The sequence below is a fragment of the Eumetopias jubatus genome, unplaced genomic scaffold (assembly GCF_037043125.1).
Source record: "Eumetopias jubatus isolate StellerSeaLion01/CBP00866 unplaced genomic scaffold, mEumJub1_p1.0 scaffold_2, whole genome shotgun sequence".
In the NCBI taxonomy this organism is placed as follows: Eukaryota; Metazoa; Chordata; class Mammalia; order Carnivora; family Otariidae; genus Eumetopias; species Eumetopias jubatus.
The window spans coordinates 196,705,879-196,729,071 of NW_028274808.1; the positions used below are offsets into that span (position 1 = coordinate 196,705,879).

General features: G+C 48.3%; 1 protein-coding gene across 1 annotated transcript; it reads right to left on the minus strand.

Annotated features, from left to right (window-relative positions):
* Window positions 1-2,716: 2,716 nt before the first annotated feature.
* On the minus strand, window positions 2,717-6,168 carry CYTL1 (cytokine like 1). Its single transcript, XM_028126415.1, has 4 exons — window positions 6,022-6,168; window positions 4,115-4,159; window positions 3,867-3,995; window positions 2,717-2,800 (listed from the first exon to the last, which is right to left on the minus strand). Exons 1-4 carry the CDS (start codon window positions 6,166-6,168, stop codon window positions 2,717-2,719), a joined length of 405 nt encoding a protein of 134 aa, XP_027982216.1.
* Window positions 6,169-23,193: the final 17,025 nt, after the last annotated feature.

The following is a 23,193-nucleotide window of genomic DNA, read 5'->3' on the forward strand; positions in this document are numbered from 1 at the left end:
TCCTTGTCTTCAGGGGTTTATTTTGCTACCTGAAAATAGCAAAGTGTTAGCAAAGCCATGGAATGAAGACGTCTAGCTCTTGGCTCTTTGTCTGGAATCCCTCCACCACCCCTTACTAGCTGTCTGGGGGAATCACCTATCCTTTGGACCTGAGTGTGTTTTCTCCACCATAAATCCAGGCGGATAATGCCCACCCAGGGGCAACATCATTGTGAAGGTTCAGCGGGCAAATGCGTGCGTGCTGTGCGTTTGGTACCATGCCTCCATATTTAGTGTCTGTCAGGAAGTGGTAGCTGGTAGTGGTGGTGACAGAGAGTTAGTTTGTTGCATAATTTCCTTCTGTGAAGGGGTTATCTCTTGAAAGAACGATTGTTGTGAGTTGAAGTTTATTTCTCAAAAAGATATGTTGAAGCCCTTACCCTTCGAGTGGGTGACTGTGACCTTATTTGGAAATAGGGTCTCGGCAGATGTTATCAAATTAAGATGAGGTTATGCTCCATTAGGGTGGGCCCTAATCCAATAATTTGTGTCCTTATAAGAAAAGTGGATTTGGTTTCTTTTGTTTTGTTTCTTCAGCTTTATTGAGGTGTAAGTGATAAATAAAATTGTATGTATTTAAAATATATAATATGGTGTTTTGACATGTTATACTTTGTAAAATATTTACCACAACCCAGTTAATTAACACATCTATCACCTCACAGAGTTACTTTGTGTGTGTGTGTGTGTGTGTGTGTATGTGCATGTGTGTGTGTGTGTAGTGAGGACACTTAAGTTCTACTCTTAGCAAATTTCAAGTATACGATACAGTATTATTAACTAGAGTCACCATGCTGTCCATTAGATCTCCAGAGCTTATTCATCTTATAGTTGAAATCTTGTACCCCTTGACAACATCTCTCCATCTCCCCCAGCACCTCAGTGCCTAGTAACCACCATTATACTCTCTCTTTCTGTGAATTCAACCTCCCCTCCACCCCAAAGTTCACATATAAGTGAGGTCACACAGTATTTAACTTTCTCTGTCTGGCTAATTTCACTTAGCATGATGCTCTCAAGGTTTATCCAAGTTGTTGCAAATGGAAAGATTTCCTTCTTTCTCACTGCTGAATAATATTTCACTGTGTGTGTATATGTACATATACATACATGTATACATTGCATATACACATACATACATATATTACATTTTTATGCCTTTATCCATGGATGGAATTTTAGGTTGTTTCCAAATCTTGGCTTTTTGTGAATATACTGTAATGACATGGCAGTACAGATATCTCTTCAAGATACTGATTTTGTTTCTTTCAGTTATATATCCTGGGATTGCTGGGTCATCTGGTAGGTCTATTTTTAATTTTTTGAGGAACCTCTGTTCTGTGTTCCATAATGGCTGTACCAATTTACATGCCCCCCAACAGTGCACAAGGGTTCTCTTTTCTCTACATCCTTACCAACACTTACCTGTTGTCTTTTTGATAAAAGCCATTCTCGTAGGTATGAGGGGATGTCTCATTGTGGTTTTGAGTTGAATTTCCCTGATGGCTAGTGATATTTTCAGGTATCTTGTGGCCATTTGTATGTCTTCTTTGGAAAACTGTCTACTCAGGTCCTTTGTCCATTTTTTAAGTTGGATTACTAGTTTGCCCCCCCTTTTTTTTGCTATTGACTTTATAGAAGTTCCTTATGTGCTTTGAATATTAACCCCTTATCAGATATATGGTTTGCAAATATCTTCCCTCATTCCATAATTGTCTTTCATTTGATTGATGGTTTCTCATGCTGTGCAGAGCTTTTTAGTTTCATACAGTCTCATGTATTTATTTTTCTTTTGTTGCTTGTGCAGCAACCAAAGACTCAGTGACTTGGTGTTTGTGGGAAGTGCCAGGCACCGCACGGCCTGTGGGTATGACATAAGGTGCAGTCTGTGCCCAAATATAAATGGGAGCATCTCCCAGTGCTCTAAGGGCAGACATTCATGCAGGTGGATTGAAACAGACTCAGAAACACCTGTGCATCCCTCAGAAAGAGGGAGAAAGATGCATCTTGCTAAGAGCAGCAACTTTTAGAACGTGCATGAAATCAACACTCTCATATCCAGCCTAGACAAATACAGCACCACATGTGTTTCTCACCGTGGAGATTAGTCTTTATTGGACTTTTATCACCTTTCAATGAAAGAGCGGTTCCCATCAGCACTATGTAATTATGAACTTTACAGATACACTTTATCTGACAGTGAAATTTCTTTAATAATGAAAGTTAACTACAAGGAAAGTTTGTGGTGGGAGAGGGTATGAAATAGAAGCCTGGCTAAATGTAAGCAGATTCCTATCAAGAAAGAAAAATGTTACCAGTACTCCGTTAAAGCGCTAATACAAACCTACTGTTTTGCTTGTTCTCAGGCTAGACATTCATACAAGAGATGCGGGTTTGGCCTTTTCTTCTCAGGGATCCAGTAAACATCCTTGTGTATCTAACCATCCTGGCAAGGCAAAACCAGGGGGAAATGAAAGCAAAGCTCCTAATTGTTTTCAAAGTAGGTTCTGGGAGAGGAGCAGAATCCCTGTTTTCCAGAAGGTGGAGAAACCTGACAGCTTCTGATGCTATAGTAACAGGGAGGCCTGGTGGGGGGCGTGGCTTTAGCCCGTGGTGTCTGGGCAGCTGATGTAACTGCGGTCCCCTTGGGCTCTCTCTCTCTCTGGTCAGAACTGCCCTATTTCTGACCGTCTGGCAGGACCGTGGTCACTGGGATTGGGTATTCCAATGCATTGCAGTCATCCGAGAGGAAAACCAAATCCTGAAAAAAATGTGCAATAAGCAAGAATGTTACTGAATGTCGCCCCACAACCCAGGCACAACTAGAGGACTCCTGGTTATCTGGTTATCTTCAAAGACTGTTCAGTTCTTTCCTTTTGTGTGAAAACTTTCCATTCCTTATTCTCCCAAGGAGAACTGGCCCCATCTTCATGTTCCTGTAGAACATGATATAATACTGCATTATAAATATAAATAATACTGTATTATAATTACATCTTCTTCCTGTCTTCCCTCTGCAGACCAAGGGGAGAGGGAGTGAGGAGGGCAATGGGTGTGGGGAGGAAATCTGTAAGAAACCTTAGATGCATGAACAAATAAATTAAACTCAATAGCTAATTATTTATCCTGATGACTTACTCTGGGCCAGGCCTGGTGCTAGGAATTCTATGTATGGTCACTCTGCTAGGGTTCTTAGGATCAAGGGACTTACTGCAACAGCCCCTCCTCACACACATGGTCAGGGTGTACTTATTATCCTTCCAACGAGGGCGTGAGGTGGGCATAATTATGTCTCCAGTTCACAAAGGAGGGAACTGTGGCTCAGAGAGGTGACGAGTTGCTCCCATCAGGGAAGCAGGAAGACAGACGGGAGCTCAGGTCTGTCTGATGCTGAAGCCTGTGCCCTTGGGATCCCATGACTTTGCTTTCTTTGGTAATGCTGATTTTTCTGCATTTTTCCGTCTCCTTCCCCTCTTCTCCCGGAAGCCTCCTATCACAGAGCATCTGAAGCCCTTCTTCTAGAAAGTCTCCTCCGAACCTGGCGCTCTGGAGCTCCCTGAATTCATGGCCCTCTCCCCCCAAATCTCTACTCCATTTGGCTCCTAGCCGTGTCTGTCTTATATGGTTAGCATGTGGTCCTGGGTGTTGTCCCCACCCCAGTGTGAGCTCATGGAAGGGAGGGCCTAGGGCTTTGTGAACTGGAAGCACCCCAAAATGTTTCTCTTCCTCCTCCTCCTCTCCCCCCACCCCCAGACTTCCTCTTCTAAAAGCCCTGAGCATCTTGGCTGATAACAAGCAGAAAAGGTATTTTCAGTAGTGTCACTTACTCTCCTGCAGAACGAGTTCATGATGGTGTACAGTTTCCGCACTTTGTCCTTCAAGGCATCCACCTGGGCCACCTTCCAGCACTGGGATGATGCCACGAAGTCCCGCAGCTTGGCCAACACACAGTAATTCTGGAAGTGGACAGCAGGGAGGGCGGTAGCCAGAGGGACAGGAGTTGGGGACTCCTGCATCCTTCTGCACGGGGTCTCTCCCCACCCCCCTGCCTCCCCAGACAGGAAGACCATCTTACGTGTATATCCAGGTAGAGCGTGGGCAGGTATCTCACACACAGCTCCTGCAGAAAAGGAAGATGGGTTAGGGTGATGCCCACAGGGATGCACCCTCAGTTGGTCACAGAAGGCTCTCTGCCACCCTCTAACAGCCAGACAGCACCAGGGCCTTCCTTGATCTGATTTGCTTAAACACGCGCGTGCGCGCGCGCACACACACACACACACACACACGGATTTGAATACCTATGCTTAGTCGGAAAGCTGAAATACTCTCCCCCAGAATGTTATAGCAGCAGTTACCTCTAGGTGGTAGAATGGCAAGTAATATTATTTTCTTCTTTGTCCTTTGTGCATTTTCCAACTGGTCTATAAAGCATAGTGGTCTCCCCCTTATACGTAGGGGATATAGTCCAGGGCCCCAGTGGATGCACGAAACCATAAATTGTACTGAACCCTATATATAGTATGTTTGTTCCTATACATACATACAAACCTAGATAAAGTTTAATTTATAAATGAGGCACAGTAAGAGATTAACAACAATTACTACTAATCAACTAGAACAATTACAACAACGTGCTATCATAAAAGTTAAGTGAATGTGACCTCTCTCTCAAAATCTCTTCCTGTACTGTACTCACCCTTCTTGTGATGATTTGAGATGATAAAGTGCCCACGTGAGGAGATGAATGACATAGGCATGTGATGTAGGGTTAGGCTACCACTGACCTTCTGACCATGTCAGAAGGGGGCTCATCTGCTTCCGGGTCGCTGTGGACCGCGGATATGGGGGGCCTACTATGTATGCCTTTTATAATTAGGAAAAACATACACATTATTTAAGTTTTAAAAGAAAAGAAAAGGTGTTAGGGTATCATAACCCCGCATCTGGGAAACATTACATTTCGTTTAAAGCATTTACAAGGGCCGAAGAGACACTTTTAGACACTTTTAAATTTTATCAAAGCTTTTTTTTAAGTGGGGGAGCAGCAGAGGGAGAGACAGAATCTTAAGCAGATTCCCAGCTGAGCTCAGAGCCCGACGCGGGGCTCGATCTCACGCCCCTGAGATCATGACCTGAGCTGAAATCAAGAGTCATACGCTCAACCGACTGAGCCCCCCCTCCCCAGGCACCCCAGATTGTATCAAAGCTTTTAATGAAGATTAATTTGTTTGTTTCTATCCTGGATAAGCAGCCAGTGGGGCCTGGGTTCTGGTTCTGGGCAACCCTTCCAGAACCTGCTTCCCTGAGCCATGGGTCTGCCTGTGAAAAGAGCAGCGCTTACAGTGCTCACATTCCTGGGGTGTCCCCTGCCCAGCACTGTGCCTACCATGTCTCATTCACGCCTTCACCCTCGCGGCTCCTGAGCTGGTGGTGGGTGCTGGACCAGCCCTTTCACAGCTCAGCACGCAGAGATTCAGGGGCTAAGCGGTCTGCCCAGGGTAAACAGCAGTAAGGGGAGGGCATGTCCTGGGCAGGGGTCCCCCTTAGCGCTCACTCACAATCACCAGGCTTCCGAAGAGAATAACCTTAATTCTGTGTTCCTCCTTAACTCCGGAGTTTCAGGCTCCTCGGCGAGGTTTTGTTTTTTCCTTTTTTTTTTTCTTTTACATTTTACAACTGGTTGTAAAATGTAAACCTGTAAAACCTGATCCTCTGGTTGTTGCTGGCAAGTTACCAACAAAGACAAGGCATTGTGATGTCTCTGATAGATTTTCCTTGTATTTAAAAAAAGATGCAAACCACTGTCATTCGTACTTAGTAGGATGGGAATAAAATGCAAACCCTTGAGATTAACATTGGCCAGAAAAGAAAAACAGTGTATTGTTTTGTTTTTTTTCCCCCTGGTCCAAAGGCAAGTTTAGGAGAACTGGGTCTGAATTGAACCCCCTGGTCCGCGGAGGGCAGTGGGAGGGGACTCACCGAGGGCTTCACGGCCTGCAGGCTCTGGAAGTCACCAGTGACCTCCCGGCTCAGGCTCAGCATCCTGGAGTAGCAGGTCGGGGGAGCCGGCTGCGAGGAGGGGGGCCAGGCCAGAAGCAGCAGCAAGGCGAGCAGCCTGGGCATCATGGTACAGAGGCAGGCTCACTGCGTCCTGTGGCCGATGGCGGGCGCCCCTTTAATAAAGCAGCAGCTTGGGGGTGGACCTCCACGCCTCCTCCGCTTCCTGTGGGGCCCAGCCAAGGCCATCCAGCACGCCCACCTGGCCCTGGACACTGGATCTTTTCAGACCTGAAGTCCCCCCCCACCTCCCGCCCCCGTGTGAGAGGAGGGGCTGCTTGGGGGTGTGTGGGACACCTGGAAGGGACGCGCGGGCCCTTCGTCTCCCACACTTCCAATAGAAGTTTCTCTCCGGGCAGGGGCTTTCCAGACATGGTAGGACTGGGTGATGAGGGGGCGGAGGACAAGGGTAAGGCAAGGTTGGATGAGGGGTGGGCAGTCAGCCTCTGCAGTTAGAAGGGGGACCCTGTTGTAAACCAGAACAGAAGTGGGGGAGGCAAAGGGGCTGGAAGTGATGGACTGAGCACCAGGGATCCAGGGCTTGGGGTCAGGCAGCCTGGTGCCAGCGTCCACCCACCACTCACCACCCAGCAGGAGCTTGGGCAGTCATTTTCCCTTTGAGCAGCTGTGTCTCTGCATCTGGAAGTGGGGCTCATGCTGGCGCATGTGGTTGGCAGGAGATGTGTGAGCACCCCCCACCCCAAAGCCAGGCCACTTCAAGCCCCCAGCACAGGCCCCAGTACAAGACAGATGCTCAGGAAGCGTTGGTTCTCCAAACGTGCGGCTCTTTTAGTGACTAAGCTCTGCAGGCAGGGCTCCGTATGGACAACCAGTTACAAATAAGCTCTCTCCTGAGATGCTCAGTGCAGCGCAGGGCTGCCCACTTCCGGTGATGCCCTTGGGCAGGTTTCTTGGCTCTTTCCTCCCTCTCGTTATATGTGCAATGGGGATGATAAAAGCACCTAGCTCAGAGGCCCGTAGTGAGGAACAAAAGACGCTGAGCTAACGTCAGAATCTCCATTCCCACATGTGACCTTGGGACGCAGCTACCCCAGAAACAGTTCCATTTTCCAGGTGGGGAAATGGAGGCTCAGAGAGTTCCAGCAACTTGTCCAAGGTCACAAAGCTGGAGGTGAATGGGTCCAGACGGGACTTTGTGCCCCATCCTCATTCATCCTTCTAGCCCCCTGTGAGGAGTGAGACCCTCAGAGTCAGAGATGAGTTGGGGTCCCTGGGCTGCCCCAGCAAGACTAAGGAACCATCAAGGACAAAGAGCCGTCAGAGAGAGGAAGAGCATCACTTGGCACCACTTCTGTGACGGTCGTCCCAGCGGTTGTCACACACGCCGTGAGCCTCCATCGGGTGAGCGGGGTTATTCCCATTTCCCAGACGAGGAAGCAGAAGGTCTCAGGGGACGTGAAACTGGTCGAGATCACAAGGCTAAGGAGGACCAGAAATCTGGGCCTGTGTCTGTCTGTCTGTCTCCAACCTCTCTGGCTGTGAGGGAGGGTAGGAAGGCCGTGGTGTCCAGCTCCAGACTCCCCCCGCTGTGTCTGCCCTGAGAAATCCCATCCTGATCCGGTGCCCATGAAGCCCCTGTCCATAAACAGAGTAGCGTCACTCTGGTCCCTTCTAGGCCTGAGGCTTTATTTACCTAGCTTTCTGGTGTTTAAGCCCTGGGCAGGGATCCCAGCCATGCCCCCCTCTTTGGCAGGTGAGCGTGTGTTCTCTCAACACCTTTACTGAGATGACCTGGGGACAGTCTCTGGGGCACCCTCCTGGACAGGGCAGGACTATGTGTGTTTGGAGCGGGGGGAGCGGCCAACAGAGAGGTGATTTTCTTCTGGATGAAGGAGTCTCCTCATACCCTCCATGGAGGTGCCTAGGGCATGGGCCTCCCTGGCAGACAAGCCAGCCCGGCCAGGGATGCCAGGCCAGCTTTGAAATGCTTGGGGCTTCTGGATGGGTTCATCGCACGAGGTTCCAATTCAGGACAGGGAGGAAAAACAAGCCCATGCACCAAAACAAGTCCTTGGACCGTTCAGATTGAGTGGATGTTGCCGGAAAACAGGACGTTGTCTGGGTGTTTGAAGTCGAGATAAACGTGTTGCTGGGAGAGCCAGCCTCGTCTCACTCGGGACACTGTGTGTGGCTGTTGATGGAACTTCTTGGGCAAATCAGAGGCTTCCATTGCACCCCAAGCCCCAGGCACTGAGCGGACTGGACCTCATCTCCCTCCCTTACCACTCTTTTCTCATTTCTGTTCAGCAGCCTGCAGCCAGCTGGGCAGAGCAGATCTGTAAGGAAGGTTTTGCCAAGTTAACCTGATGGTTGTTCATCCTGTTACTCAGAGTGAGACACAAGCCCAGGAGGAAGGCACAGAGCACAGCTGAATCAGCCCCACCCCGGCTGCCAGAGACCCCCCACCCCCGCCCTGGCTGCGGGCAGACCTCCGGAACCCACATGTGTGTTCTGCTCACTGAGTCCTTTGCTGCTCCCTGCTCTGCACCCCCGGCCCCAGCCCCTTCCACGGCTCCTTCAGCATCAGGCTGCTCCGTCTGGAAGGTGACTGTTAAAAATACAGGCAGGAATTCCCCAACAGATTAAAGTCTTTGTCTTCCTGCAAAGGTTTCTCCCACAACCCCCTTAGTTTCTTAGAGCATGAGCCCCATGTTGGTACCTCGTTATGCCAGGAAAGCCGAACAGCCAGAGCTAATGAGCAGATGACTCTCAGCAGATGCCCGTCATTTTCTTTGAATGGATTCTTTGTTGATTCACTGGACACATAGTATTTTTTTTAAAGATTTTATTTATTTATTTGGGAGAGAGAGAGAGAGCATGGGGAGGGGGAGTAGCAGAGGGAGAAGCAGACTCCCTGCTCAGCAGGGAGCCCGACTCGAAGCTGGATCCCAGGACCCTGGGATCATGACCTCAGCCGAAGACAGATGCTTAACGGACTGAACCACCCAGGTGCCCCTGGACACGCAGGATTTAATGAGAGTCTGCAGTGGACAGGCCTGAGATGGACAGGACGGACGAGACGGTGAGTGATGGAGCTGCTGTCCTCATGGAGGAAAGAGGGCCATTAAGTCCCCAGAGCACATGGGGTGATGGTGGGACAGCAGACTTCAGGAATGGCCTTGAGGAGGCTCCATCTGCCAGGTGAGAGATCCTGTGGGGAAGTGGGATGGGTGTGGAGGTGGGGGCGGGTGTGGTGCATGAGCGAGAGAGAATTTGGAAGATCCTGTTCTGCTAGCTTTGAAGACCATGGAAGTGTCCACAGCCAAGGAACACAGGAAGCCTCCAGAGGCTGGAAAAGGCAAGGAAAAAGGTTTTCCCTTAGATCTTCCGGAAAGGAACATAGCCCTGCCGAGACCTTGATTTTAGCCTATTGAGACCCAGGGTGGACTTCTGACCTCCAGAACTCTGAGACAGACGGTGTTGTTTTAAGCCACTCAGTTTGTGGTGATTTACTACGCAGCCATAGGAAATTACCACACTATCTCTCTGGGGTTCAGAATAACAGAGATTAAGGTGGGAGGAGCTTAGAAATGATCTACATCAACCTGCCTTGTGCTTGAGCTTCCTTCCCTGTCTCCCTGTCAAGTGCGTATCCAGAGTCTGCTTGCATACCTCCATGTATGGGGAACTCATTCTCTGCTGGAGCCACCCTCCAGGCTCAGGGTGGCTCTGGCTAATGCAAATTCTTCCCAAGATGAAGGTGAATTGTGATGACTCCCTGGTGCTGCCATCCTTAGCTTAAAACTCTGGTACCTTCTTTCCCAGAACAGCCCTGTAGACCCTAAGGCCACCCTAGTCTGTCCCCAAGCACTCATCACTGCCCCTCCAGCCAGATTCAGCTCTCTTTCAGAGCAAACATCCATCTCCATGTCTTGGACCCTTTTCCGTGGAAGTGGCTTCAAGATTTTTTCCCACAGTCGTATCATGATCAATGTCTCACTGCCTGGAGTCCTTTCTCCTCCCAGGAAGCATCTCTAAAACAGAAATCCACTCTTGCCAGCCCCCTCTTTCAAGTTTTTCCCTGGCTCCCCGAGGACTGGAAGACTGTCTGAGGTCTCCAACCATCCCCTACCAGTCCTTTCCTGGTGATGATGGTGATGCGATGATGATACCTAACTCTGTTCCAAGACCAGGGCAGGTGTTAATGCAGTTATTCTATCATTATCCCTTGGGGGCACGAAGGCCCAGAGAAGTTAAATGACTTGCTCCAGATCACACAGTATTAAGGGTCACTAGGGCTCATCGTCATCATACCCAAGTGGCCGTCCCCTTTCAAATATGCCATTCCCTCTTCTTGGAGCTCCTTTCCCTCACTTCGCTTCCCCGGTTTGCTGCTTCTCACCCTTCCAGACAGAGCAGAAACGTCACTTTCTCCAGGAAGCCTGACTTGACACACAGAGGCTGGATTGGGTCCTTGCTGCCTGCTCAGGCTCGCATGGGCCCTGTACTCTCCTCTGCTCTACCAGGCATTGTCCACTCTGGCTGCCGTCTGCTTGCTTACCCATTCCCCATGGGCAGAGCAAGTGTCCCCTCTGCGTCTTTGTGTCCAGAGCTCGGGGCCAACACAGAGCATGTGTTCAATAAACATCTTCCTCTGAGTCGCAGTGACCACCCCTTTATTTACTCTGGTGTGTGACAATGTGTTTCACACTATCTGGGACCCAGACTGGAACATAACCCTTCTTGGCAGGTTTGGTCAGAATGAGGCTGTCACTTCCTTGTTTTGGGTTCCTCTTGTGTCAGTCAGGACTGCAGGCTGCAAGTTACAGAAAACACAGCTTGAGATGCCAAAGGCTGAATTTATGAAAAGTGCAACTGGAAAGTGCAGAGGTCATGGAGTTCAGGCATGGTTTGATCTAGGAACTCAATGAATTCATTAAGAAATCATCTTTTCCTCTCTCCCTATTCCATACTGTGATGGTCTTTTGATGTGTCAACTCTTTTAGGCTACAGTTCCCAGTTATTCAGTCAAACACAGATCCAGGTGTTACTGTGAAGGTATTTGTAGGTGTGATTAAAGTCCATAATCAGTGGACTTTAAGGAAAGGAGATTATCTTAGATATTCTGGGTGGGCCTGACTCAATCAGTTGAAAGATATTAAGAGCAGAACTGATAAAGAAGAAGAACTTTCCTGGAGAAGAAGAAATTTTGCCTGTGGAGCAGCTTCTGCCCATCCTGTGAGTTTTACTTTGCCTTTCCCAACAGCCTGCCCTACTATTTTGGACTTTCTTGTCTGGCCTCCACAACTGTGTCAGCCAATTCATTATAGTAAATCCCTTACTCTGTCTTTGTTTCTGGTTCTGCTTCTTTGGTTAGACCTGCAGTGACACACATGCCATCAGCTCCATCCTAAAGCCAGGTCCCCGTGTGGTCACAAAGTGGCTGTCAGTAGAGTCTAGGACACATGCTATGTCATCCCTGTCCAGAGATGTAATGTCTCCCCCATGACCACTAAAGAAAGTCCAGAGCATTGTCCTGGTAGCAGACCTTGCCCCTGTTTGTCTTGTGACCTAGCACTTTCATAGTCTGGGACTTCTTTTTAGCATTTCTAGGTAAAGAACATTTAATCTTTTCCTTCTCACTGTTCAGACTGGCATAATCCAATAAGGGACACAGGTAACCAGGGAAATACTCTTTGCTCCTGGCCCAAGGGGTTATGGGAAGTTCCTGAGCAGACTCGCTGTTTTCCTGGCCTCTTGTTACCTGGCTTCAACACTGAATCACGCCTTTCCCGAGTGTTCCCTCCGTTCCTGTCCTAGGAACATGCTCATGATGGCAGCCAAGGTTGAAATGGCCATGGCCAGTTTCAAATCTCTGTTGCCTAATGTCCAGCTAGTAGTTGAATTTGGCAGCAATAGGCAGCACCCGGGGGCAGCTTCTGTTCTGCATAAAACAGAGTCTCAGAGGTTAACATCAGAGGCTGGTATTGGAGGCCATTTCTCTGGCAAAAGGGCCACCTCTGTGTCTCCCCACTCCTGCCCGCACTCTGAGGTCAGAAGCTGAAAGCAGGGGGTGCCTGTGCTGTCCGGACCCAGCGGTGACAGCCACGAGGTATTTGAATTGAGAGTAGGCTGAGCCCCTAGCCAGAATTTTGCCTCCAGGGTTCCTGTTGACATCAGTGTTTCCTTGATTAAAAGCAACAAGTCGCCCCCTGTTTAGGTGATGTATTTTTGAGTGTGTTACTCGCGCTCTTGGCAAACCCAAGAGGAAAGTTGGCCCACATGGTCCAGAGTGAAGGAATGGAAGACAAACACCAGGGCTAGGCTGTGCTTTTGGGCGGTGATTATAAAAAGAATCCCATGTTTTAGACTAAGACCCCTCTCTAAGGGGTCTTAGTCTAAAATTTGAATTTGGAGGAATTTGAATCCAAAACATGGATTCAAATTTTAATGTGATACAGTGTATAGGACATGTTCTCCCAAACGTTTTCCTTGGGCCTGTTTATGCAGAAAGGACTCAGAAAAAGCCTTTCAAGAAGAATCTCAGTTGGCTTAGCAGAAAGAGCACAGGCTTCGGAGGAACACAGACTTTAAATCTCACTTCTGTTATGATGTGAACAAATGTTATTATGTGTGCAAATCTTGTCATCCCTCATCTGCCTCTGACGCGTGGGATTTACAACATTTACTGCCGAGTTTTCTTGGAGACAGAATAAACACGAAGCAACTGGGGTGACTGTAGGAGCCTCGGTCTTCCTTTTATCTTCTCTCTATTTTCATTTTCTTCCCCCTGCTTATAGACCTTGTTGTTTAACTCCATCTCAGGCCACTTCTTAGCTCCCCGCTATGGTGCTGGTGATGGGCATGGGACCCAGGGTGGACCAGCCCGTGTCCTTCTCTGGGATTAATAGATGGGAACAGGGAGAAAGCCACTCTCTCATCCCACTGAAGTCCCCACCGTGGCCTCCAGCAGTTCTGTCTTTGCCGGAGGAGCAGGCAAGCCCAGAATGTGCATGAGCAGAGCTGGGAGGTGGATGGAGGGTCTGGATGGAGCTGCATCCCTGATTCCAGTCCCAGAGGCAGAGTCCTGCAATTCCTCTGTGGACTCTGTAAGCTGCCTGGGCTCATTTCTGGCTGCAGACCTAGTACTGGGGTCTCCCTAGAGCTCCTTTCAGTGAGCTTTCTTCTTTCTCTTGCAAATGAGAGTCCTGACTAATACGGTCCCCAACAGAGAGCCCAGCACAGAGTGGATGCTCACAGTTATTGCTTTCTCTTTGATGACTCACTACCTAATGGCAGTCACTAGTGCTGGTCACCAAAGACGTCCAGCCTCTTCTCTCCTGGCCCCATGCTGGGATGGAGCTTCCCACCCCCTTCAAGTTACACATGGCCATGTGAGTTATTTTGTGTATCGACATATAGGAGGACAAGATGTTGCTGGTTTGAAGGCAGAGGGAGCAACATGGGAAGGAATGCAGTGGCCATCAGGAGCTGACGGTGGCCCCGGGTGGCAGCCAGCAGAGAATGGGAGCCACAGACCCACAGCCATAAGGAACTGGGTTCTGTCTCTGAATGAGCCTGGGGACGGATTCTTCCCCAGGGTCCCCATATAGGAGTCCTGGTCTGTGAGACCCAGCCAGAAGAACCCAGCTCATTCCATCCAGACATCTGCCGTCCTGAGCTGTGAGCTAATGAATGGGTGTTGTTTTCAGCCTTCAAGTTTGTGGGTACTTATTACACAGCAATAGGAAATGAATGCACCGAGCAATACATTATTATTTGAGGTAATTCATAGAGGATTATAATTTTTCACTTAATAACACACAGGTAATAATCCCCATGCTGCCTTATGATGGTTTATTTGTCAATGTCTTTGTCAGACTGAGGCTTCCTGGTGGCAGGAGCTGAGCTGGTCCTCTGTGTATTCCCCAGGCGGAGAGCACAGGCCTGGACAGGAGCCTTGAAGAAGACATGAAGGTGACACTTGGCAAAATCATGAAGCTGATGCAACTCTTCCTCCAGCTTCTGCATCCCATTGTGCCTGGTGTGGGGACACGGGAGTGAATAAGAGAGGACAGGGATGCAGAGATTGCTGAGTGCCTGGGGCTGTGTTAGAGCACCGTGCATGTTCCCCAAGGCCATCCTCCTAAGAACCCCACTGGTAGGTTCTGGAATCCTTACATCCCTATGTTACCGATGGGACACTAGTGGGCAAGAAGTTAAGTAACTTGCTCAAGGTCACACGAATAATCAATAGTGGAGGCCAGGTTCAAACCAGACAGGCTGGTTCAAATCTGTGTTTCTAGCCTCCTCTCTATGCTGCCGCCTAAGACAAGGGCCTTAATAAATACTTGCCGAGGGACAGGGAAAAGACAAAAAGGAAGAAAATAATTTCCCGAGATGCCAATAAGCCGTGTGACATAGGGTAGCTCCTTACCCTATCTTAGAGCCTTAATTTCCTTGAAACATGAGGGGTGACTTCATTTAAAGTGATGTTTTGGATTTTTTCTTCATTCTAAATGTGGTGATTCATTGCTTGTAAGGGGCCAGTCATGGGAAGACTGAATCCTTTTCCCCCTGGGCGGTCCGAGCCTGTTGGCTACGGCGGCGGGTCAGGCTCTTGTCCCCCACAGTGCAAGGTGCTTGACCCCCGGGCTCTTAGTGTCCTCAGGCCCCTCACAGAGTGGCGGTCATGAGGATTCAGGCAGAATGGGGGACGCTCAGGCAAGAGTAATCTCCCTTTCCAGACCCCGTCTCCTGAGCACCTGGAAAATTCCCTGCTGCTAGCAGATAGCATTGTTGTATTAGAGATTATGTTCAGAGACCCAGGTTTCCCCCCCTGATTTTGAGTACAGGACACTGAATGATCCACACAACACATTTGTTTTGAACAAGTGAACAGAATTGACTTAGCTGAACAGGTAGCTGATTGTATCAGAGTGTCATACATATAAACCAGACTTCTTTTAAATCTCAGACCTGGACTCACTACCTGGTTACGGCTCCTGATCTATGGAAAATCTATACCTTGGCTTCTATCTTTAATAATTCCTTTTCTAATGAAAGAGGATCCATTTCTTGTGCAATGTGGTGAGCATTTCTAGAGCTCAGCTCTATTCCCCTATACCCGTGAAAAACAATTTTCATTGTGGCAAAATTTACATAAAATAATTTTTTTTACCATTTTAACCATTTTTAAGTGAACAGGTCGGTGGTATTAAGCACTTTCTCACTGTTATATGGCTGTCACCACTGTCCACCTCCAGACACCTTCCCAGACTGAAGCCCTTGAACACCAAGCACCCATGTGCCCCCGCCCCCAGCTCCCGGCACCCACCATCCTACTTTCCCTTAGAGGCCCAGCTTGATTTAGAGGTTGGAAATCCAACCGAAGAGCCCAACTGAAGGCTCACACTCTAGAACTGAGGGACCAGAGCATTTCTGGCTCTCAGAGGGTCTCCACGCCTGGAGTGGCTTTCCCTCTCCAGCTACCTGATTTGACCTCTCCGTTTCCTCGCCTATGAACAGAGACAGCTCCAGTGGCCCCCAGGGTTGAGAGAGGATTCAGTGGTCAATTAGGCAGAGCCCTTAGCCTGGTGCAGAGTAAGCAGTGTGGGTTGGCGGCTATTATTTCTGTGATTTTCAGCTCCAGGAACACAGGCACCCTCAGCAGACGCCTCCATCCAGGATCACAGAGGGGCTGGGGCCCGCCGGTCTCCACCCCAAGAACCGCCCGGGACGTGAGCCTAGCGGGGGGATGGGGAGGGTTGGTGGGCTGAACGAATGCACGATGCCCTTTGCTGCGCCCCAACGTGGAAAGCCAGCTGGAGTCCCGCGTGGTCCACCGCCTCCGCAAACCTGCATCCCCAGCGGGGCCCCGACACCCCCTCTGCCTTCCAGCTCCCGCGGCCTCCAGCTTCTGTGAAGTCAGGGTTTCCTCCCTCGGGAAGCTCTCTGAGTGCTTTGGCCTCTCTCCTTTCAGGAAGCCTCTGAGCCAACACATACCCGGGGCAGGAAGCGGGCGCGAGGAACTGAACCCTCAGGTGGAAAGCATTTCAGAACCTGGCTCAGCCGCTTGGTTCCTGGCACGGTGAGCAGGGTCCAGCGTGCCCTCCTGCTTTTTTTTCCTCTTTCTTTGAATAGTTCCTTTTCTCCTTCAGGAGGAGGCCCTCGTTTCCGAGAGGGGGGCTTTGCTCCTGCCATAGCGCAAAGGAAAGTTAGAGAGGAGACACCATTCCTGAGCATCTGTGGCTGTCTATTCCAGTGCTTTCTCCCTTGGCAGACTTCCTGAGAGATGAGTCCCGGATCTCCGTCTACACTCAGAGCTCCGAGGCTCAAAGTCACACTGCTGGCCACAAAACCCGGGTCTTCTGAATCCCAGAGCTGATGCTCTTCACAGTGTGGGATGTCTGTATACGGTCTTCACTTGCGGGCTGCGTGTTCTTATCACCGACTTTCAAAAGACATGGGGTGTTCTGCGAATTGAGCAAACGTCACTGTGGCACAGGGGATGTGAGACCATAAACATAGTATAAAATTATACCATTGAAATGTTTCAAAGCAAAGAAGGCAACGGCAAAAAAGCAGATGGTGGAATACGCTTCCAGACAGGTCACTGAGAAAGCACGCTGTGACATAGTTCTTCCTAATTCCATTTCAGCTAGATGGGGAGTTAGACTCTTATTTAGTTGCTTATTCATTTTTTCAGCAGAGATTTTTTTTCTGTAGCAACTGTGCCTCTTACAACTACAGAATTAGCATTTTGACAAATAAACCAGAAAAGTGTGTGGAAATTCTTAGTCTTAGGGAGCGCACCTTAATAATACCCTCTTATATGTAGGTATCAAATGTTTATAAAACACGCATCTCAAACATGTCATTTTCCCTCTGACACCTAGGCTCCTGGCATGCTGTTCCCTGTCTGGAAAACCCTTCTCTGCTCCAAGCCCTACTGCAATCATGCTCAGACTACTGGACATCAGGATAGTCTGTTTCCTGACAAAGTATTTTCTGACTCCAAGCAAGACAAGCCATGCTGTGTTCTCCCCTAGATTCCTGTACTTATGTGTCCTAACACAAGTCACAGACTTTTGCTTGCTTACTGTTCTGCCCCATTTTACACCTCCTTTGCTGCTCACGGCTGGGTTCTGAGCACCCCACAATAGGGACTGACTCCAGAAATATTTTATGTGTTCCTTTCCTACCATATATCTGAAGAATGCAAGCAGAACAAATCAGTGACTTTTATAAGCACCACACTCCTACAGGGCTTCCTGACACAGCTCTCATTTCCACTAATAACAGCACTAAGGTCTTACTCAGTGCCTTATAAAACTGCATCATCACACTTAAGAACAACTTTGTGTCCATGTCAGGTATTTTGCAGAGTAACCTGCACATTTTCCTGCAGAGTAACCTGCACAGGAACCATCACTCCAAATGCAGCAAAATAAAGCTGTCCTCACCTCTTCACACTCATCCAGCTGATTCTTAGGTTGGCCCCAGCCCTTAGTCGGGAGGTAGGCTGGAGGGGCATTTGGGGTTCTCGTCCAGGCCCCATCATCAGACTCTGGCTCTGGATGCATTTTGCAGCCTCATCACAGAAGTCTTCAGTAGGCTCGGTAGCAAGAGGTGTAGTGAACTTTTCCTCCTGCTGGTGTCTGCTTTCCCCTCTGGCCATCACCAGCTCCCCTCCACTGATGCTAAACATGGATTTTTGTGGTTAGATTTGAATTTGGTTATAGAATCCCAGGAGCACTTCCACAGATGTCTCCAAACGTCTGCCTCCATTTCCAGATGCCGCTGGGGAGACATTTTAGTGCATGGCTGAGTACTTGGAATTTGCACCTTGACAGCCTCGGCTCGATCGCTCACCAGCTATGGGATTTCAGAATGAAGCTCTTCATATCACCAGTAGATCGCAAGCACCACACGTCTTTCCTTCGTGATTTGATTTACAGGAGCTGGAAGTGCCTACTTCGTGGTAGGTCTGCACCCATGTTCACCAAAGAAGTGAGTGGATGACCAGTTCCTGAGCCTTACCGTTTACGTGTTAAAGAGGGAGAGATGGTCTCTATAGGATGGTTAACATAGTTAAATGAATGTTTGTAACAAGCTTTTTATAACACTTGGCACACAATAATTGCTCAGTGAATGGGAAAATGGTGACTAATGTTCTCAGTTGCTCATAGGGACCGGAGCAGTGATAGCAGGTCGTGCAGATGGCAGAAAAGGGGACGATTCTCCCCGTGTCCATGGTGCCTGACCATGCGATGTCCTCAGGACTGCAGGCAGGTAGAGGAGGAAGTCTGCACTTTGTCAAGGTTGGAGAGTAGAGTGGGGGCATTTCCAGATGCAAGATGGCTGAGGGGATGTTTGGGGCTGGGTAGGGGGTCCCTGTTGGTTTGCAACCCTCTCCAAAGCTTCCCGGGTATGATCTGAAACTGGCCCCCCTACACAGAGGTCGGGGAGGGGTGGAAGAGAAGCAGGCCTCTCCAGGGTGGTAGGTGGCAGTTTTAATAAGCAAGGGAACTTCCATACGAGGCTTGTCTTGGGCAGCTGTAAGACGAATGGATCCCGGCATCCATCCATCAAATCTTAAGTTTGTATAGAGAGAGGCCTTAACTAGGTTCAGTTCTGTATATCATGCAGGTGTTTTCAACACCACATCACTAGCTCGAAGCTTTGTCCTCTGAGCAGCCTGTGGGAGCAGGGCAGGGAAGGCAAGAAGAACCCACATTTCGAGGACAGGGGAGGGGGTGAGGAGCCTCTGAGTGCCCCGGTCCACCTCAGGGGTCAACCTTTAGCTCAGTGGTCACTCTTCTCGATGACCCTCTCCACAGTCCCCCGGTCAGGAAGAGAGGCTGGCTATTCCCAGCAGAGACTTACACTCATAGTCACTGAGCTAAAGGATCTCTGAAAATATTTTTGTTCAAAGTGTACAAAATTACAATGTATTTGCATCAGAAACACAAATTAAAGTAATTGTACAAATTTTTAAAAAGTATTCACGAATGTTTTCAAACAGTTACTTTTCTCCTATAATATTCAAAATTATCTATTGAAACTAAGAGGCAGAATATACATCAAATGGAAGAATGAAAAATTTGAATAAAAATTTTGTCAATCAAAACGGATTTATTTCTTTGAAAATGTAATGAAATCCCGTCGAGTATTTTTACAAAATAATTGTAAATCAAGGGTTCAATGTCCATCTAGTTGCCAACATAAAGAGTCTGTATCACCCTTCAAATGAATTTTATCTGGACTTACCATATCCAGCTATAATCATAAGATGAATTTTAATAATGCAAAATGTTCCCAAACCATCCTACAACTGTTGCCAGTACCTGGCAGGTTCATGGGTGCCCCTGCACCTACTTATTGGAACCCAAAGGAAGCAAGACGAGGATACTCTGCACTGCAGGAAAATGCTACTTTGTTATGCAAGAATCTACAGCATCTCTGCACTCCAGAGCAAAGAGGCTGCATATTGTTAACTCATTTGTCTTTTCTTGAAACGAAATCCTTAGGCTGCTCAAATCCTCCTCACACTTCAAAGCAGTGTCTGTCTCTAAAGTTGGCAGCAAAACTTAAAAATCTTGGAAGCATTTGGGTGCAGCCACACTTTGCTTTCAGGAGATCGTGCCAGAGATGCCGAGAAGCGTTCCCAGGGTCCTGAACTGTGGTTAGGACCCTGGGACATGCTGTGCCAGGGCCCAGGGACAGAGGCCCCCAGGAATTCTTTCACACCCCAAGAGCGTGTTTATGATTTGCAGGCCCTCTGAAGAGTGGGAGGGCCCAGCGCAGGAGCCCCTCTTGCCTTGGCTGAAGGGGATACATTCTTTTCTACTAGATTCTGATTGACGGTAGTTACTGCATTCTGGGATCAGTGTATTTCAGCTTGACTGGGTGATAAGGGTGCTTTCAGTTCTTTACAGTACTTCTCACCTCCTGAAATATTTTGTTTTTCAAAAACAACAACAACAACAAAGACTACTGCCCACCTTCTTCCTTAGAATGTGAACTCTAGGAAGGGAGATTTTTTTCTTTTTTTCTGTTTTCTTCCCTGCCTTGAACAGCCCGTAGTAAGTAAGACTTTGAAGAACATAGAGTGAATGACTGCAAAAATAAACCAAGGTATCTTGATGGGTCACCACCTGTCAAGGTGTGAGTCCACTCAGAGCTCAGCATAGCACAGAGCATGAGCAAGGGATTCTGAAAGAGACTCCAATCCAGCCTTACCTGCCTTTCATTCATTCACTCACTCAGCCCATGAGCCAGCTTCTCCCCTCTCCACTGACTGGAGGGACTTCTGTTTCCAGCAGGTGACTCAGAGGTGCCCAGGTGCTAGGCAGCAGGCGTTCCCAGACAGGTTTAAGAGCTGGTACCAAAATCTGGTTGAGTGCCCAAAGAGTTAAATTATCCCCGCTTTGGAAGGGTTGCCATTTTGCCTGTCCTGCACACAAAAGAGCAATGGAGGTCAGGGTCCCTCTACTGGAGGATAGATGCAATCTGGGTGCCCAGTAAAGGAGCCTGGCTCAGCATACCTCTCTGAGGATGTCACCCCTCCTGCTGACCTTGGCCTTATGAGTTTCCCTTCCTCCAGTAAAGTCTGTTCCTTCACCCACATCATGTAGCTTTGTGCAACTTGCCCAAAACCTAGGTGCACCACCTTCAGGATCTACTGGGAAAAATGGTCTGTCCATCACCAACCCCCCATCTTCTCTGCTTTCTTGAGGATTTAAGAAGAAAATGCTCTTCAATAACTTAGGCTAATGGGGGGGGTAAGTATGTAAAACTGCACATTCTAGACATCATGATACATTCTGTGATATGAAAGTGAGCACAGTTTGGGGGGAAGCACTGAGTTTGAGATAAGGACTTACTCTGTCCAGTTCAATCTGAGAGGGCTTCACCAAGGAGGTGATACCTGAGTGTTCCAATCTGGACACCTTCTCTTCCTGGGTTCACTCCCTTCTCCCCCTGTGATGGTTGTTTGGGGTCACCTCCCCAATAAAACACTGCATTTATGTCCTCTTTTCAGGATTGCTTCTGGGGGAACTGGCCTAAGACTTACTGTTTCTTAAACATCAAATTGATGTCATGGCCAAGAGATTGCCATCATCCAGAGCTGTGCTCCAGAAATCCAGTTTGGAGAACAGCAGGGGGTGTGACCTCTAAAGCACTTCCTGCTATAGCGCGTCTTACTGTGCAAGGCAGGTGGGACCAGGCTGTGCTTAGAGTCTGGGCTTTTAAATAAACCTTAAGTTCAGATTCTGCATCCTACCAGCTGCGTGACCTTGGGTGATGTATTCAACTCCTTTGGCTGCCAACAAAGTACCAAAACCCGGTATAGAAATTTATTTTCTCACAGTTCTGGATGCCAGACATGAGTCCAAAATTAAAATGTCAGCAGGGTTGGTTCCTTTTGTTGGTTTCTGAGGGCGAATCTGTTGCATGCTTCTCCTCAGCTTCTGGTGGCTGCCAGCAATCCTTCGCATTCCCTGGCTTTGTAGAGACATCACTCCAATCTCTGCCTCTCTCCACATGGCCTTCTCCTAGTGTGTCTCTGCCTCTAAATTTCTGTTTTATAAGAACGGTTATTGGATTAGGCCTCAATCCAGTACAACCTTCATTTAACTTAATTACAAGTGCAAAGACCCTATTTCCAAATAAGGTTACGTTTACAGGTTCCAGGTCCTAGGACTTGAATATGTCTTTTGGAGGGCACAATTCAACCTATAATAGGCAAGTTGCCTAACCTCTCTGGATTCCCTTTCATGTTTGGTAAAACAGGGATGAAAACAGACCAGTAAGAGGACGGAATGCTAAAATATGTGTCAAATGCTCAGCCCAGATCCTGGCATACATTAAGCACTTGGTCAATGGTGGTAGGAATTACTGGTGAGTGAAGGTTATCAGCCAGAACCTCCAGAGCCCTAGGTCTACCAGATGGTCCCAGCTCTTTCTAAGGCTTTGCAATCAATGAGCTGTCATGCCAGGTACTGTCACACAGATATGTGGCTCACGTGGGTCAGCCCTGTCACCAACAATAATGGAAAAGTTCAGGGATTCCTTTCTCTGAGTTGAGAAATGGGGCCCAAAAGGGAAGACCTGGAGCTCATTCCTATATATTCCTGGAGGCTTAGCTGAGGTACTCGTGGAGAGAAAAAGGCATAGAACTGGGATCAAAGAGGTCAGGGTTTGAATCTCTGTGCAGCCATTTACTGTGGTTTTGTGTTCTTGGGCTAGTAACACCTCTGGGCCTTGGTTCCTTTCCCTCCCATACCTGTGATATGTCATTCATCTTATTATCCTGGTGTGGCCAGCACCTGATACATCATTCCTCTTATTCCTTTCAACAAACAATGCCTTCTCAGATCAATTAAGAAGAAGGAGAAGAAAAAATTTTATTTTGTCTTCATTTCTTCCTTCTTTAATCTTCTTCCTTCCTTTATGTAGATCTGAGTTCCTGACCTATAACCTTTTCCTTCTCCCTGAAGATCTTCGCTTAACATATTTTGTAGGGCAGGTCCCTCAGTTTTTGTTTGTTTGGGAAAGTCTGCTTCCTTCACTTTTGAGGGATGATTTTGCTAGACACAGAATTCTTGGTTGGTGGAGGTGGGAAGCGCAGAAAAGCATGAACAAATTGGAGGTCATCTGCAATCATCTACCTACTTAACCCCTCACAGCCTGTGCCTTGCTCATCACAGGAGTGGGGGCTCTGCATTGCAGTTGCCATTCACCTGGACATACGTCATAGTGGTGCCTGCCCATTACCTTTTGAATGGCTTTTTTTGTGTTGGGGAAGGAAGTCTCCACTTGATGAGATCTCCTTACGTCTCCAATGGAGAAGCAGAACTCAATTTCCCAGCTCCCCTTGCAGGTAGAACGGAAGCATGTGTCCTAGATCCCACCAATCAGGAGCAACCAGAGGGGGTTTGGCTTCAGAAGAAAGAAATTGGCAGCAGCAATTGTACCCCCTGCTCAGCGTCTCCAAAGCTGGTGCCTGGAAGCAATGGGACCATGTGTGCAGCCTGTTCAGTGGCGTGTTATAATCACGGCTCCTGGCTGCATCCTGCCCCGTTCGATTCTCTGGACATCCCAGGGATTGTGTAAGCTAATGAATAT

Excerpts from the sequence above, each read along its gene's own strand:
- CYTL1 (XM_028126415.1), bottom strand. The coding sequence starts at position 6,168 with ATGATGCCCAGGCTGCTCGCCTTGCTGCTGCTTCTGGCCTGGCCCCCC. Across the intron at positions 4,160-6,021 it reads TGCAGGCCGTGAAGCCCTCG|GAGCTGTGTGTGAGATACCT; the intron begins GTGAGTCCCCTC and ends CCTTTTCTGCAG. Across the intron at positions 3,996-4,114 it reads CGCTCTACCTGGATATACAC|AATTACTGTGTGTTGGCCAA; the intron begins GTAAGATGGTCT and ends GTCCACTTCCAG.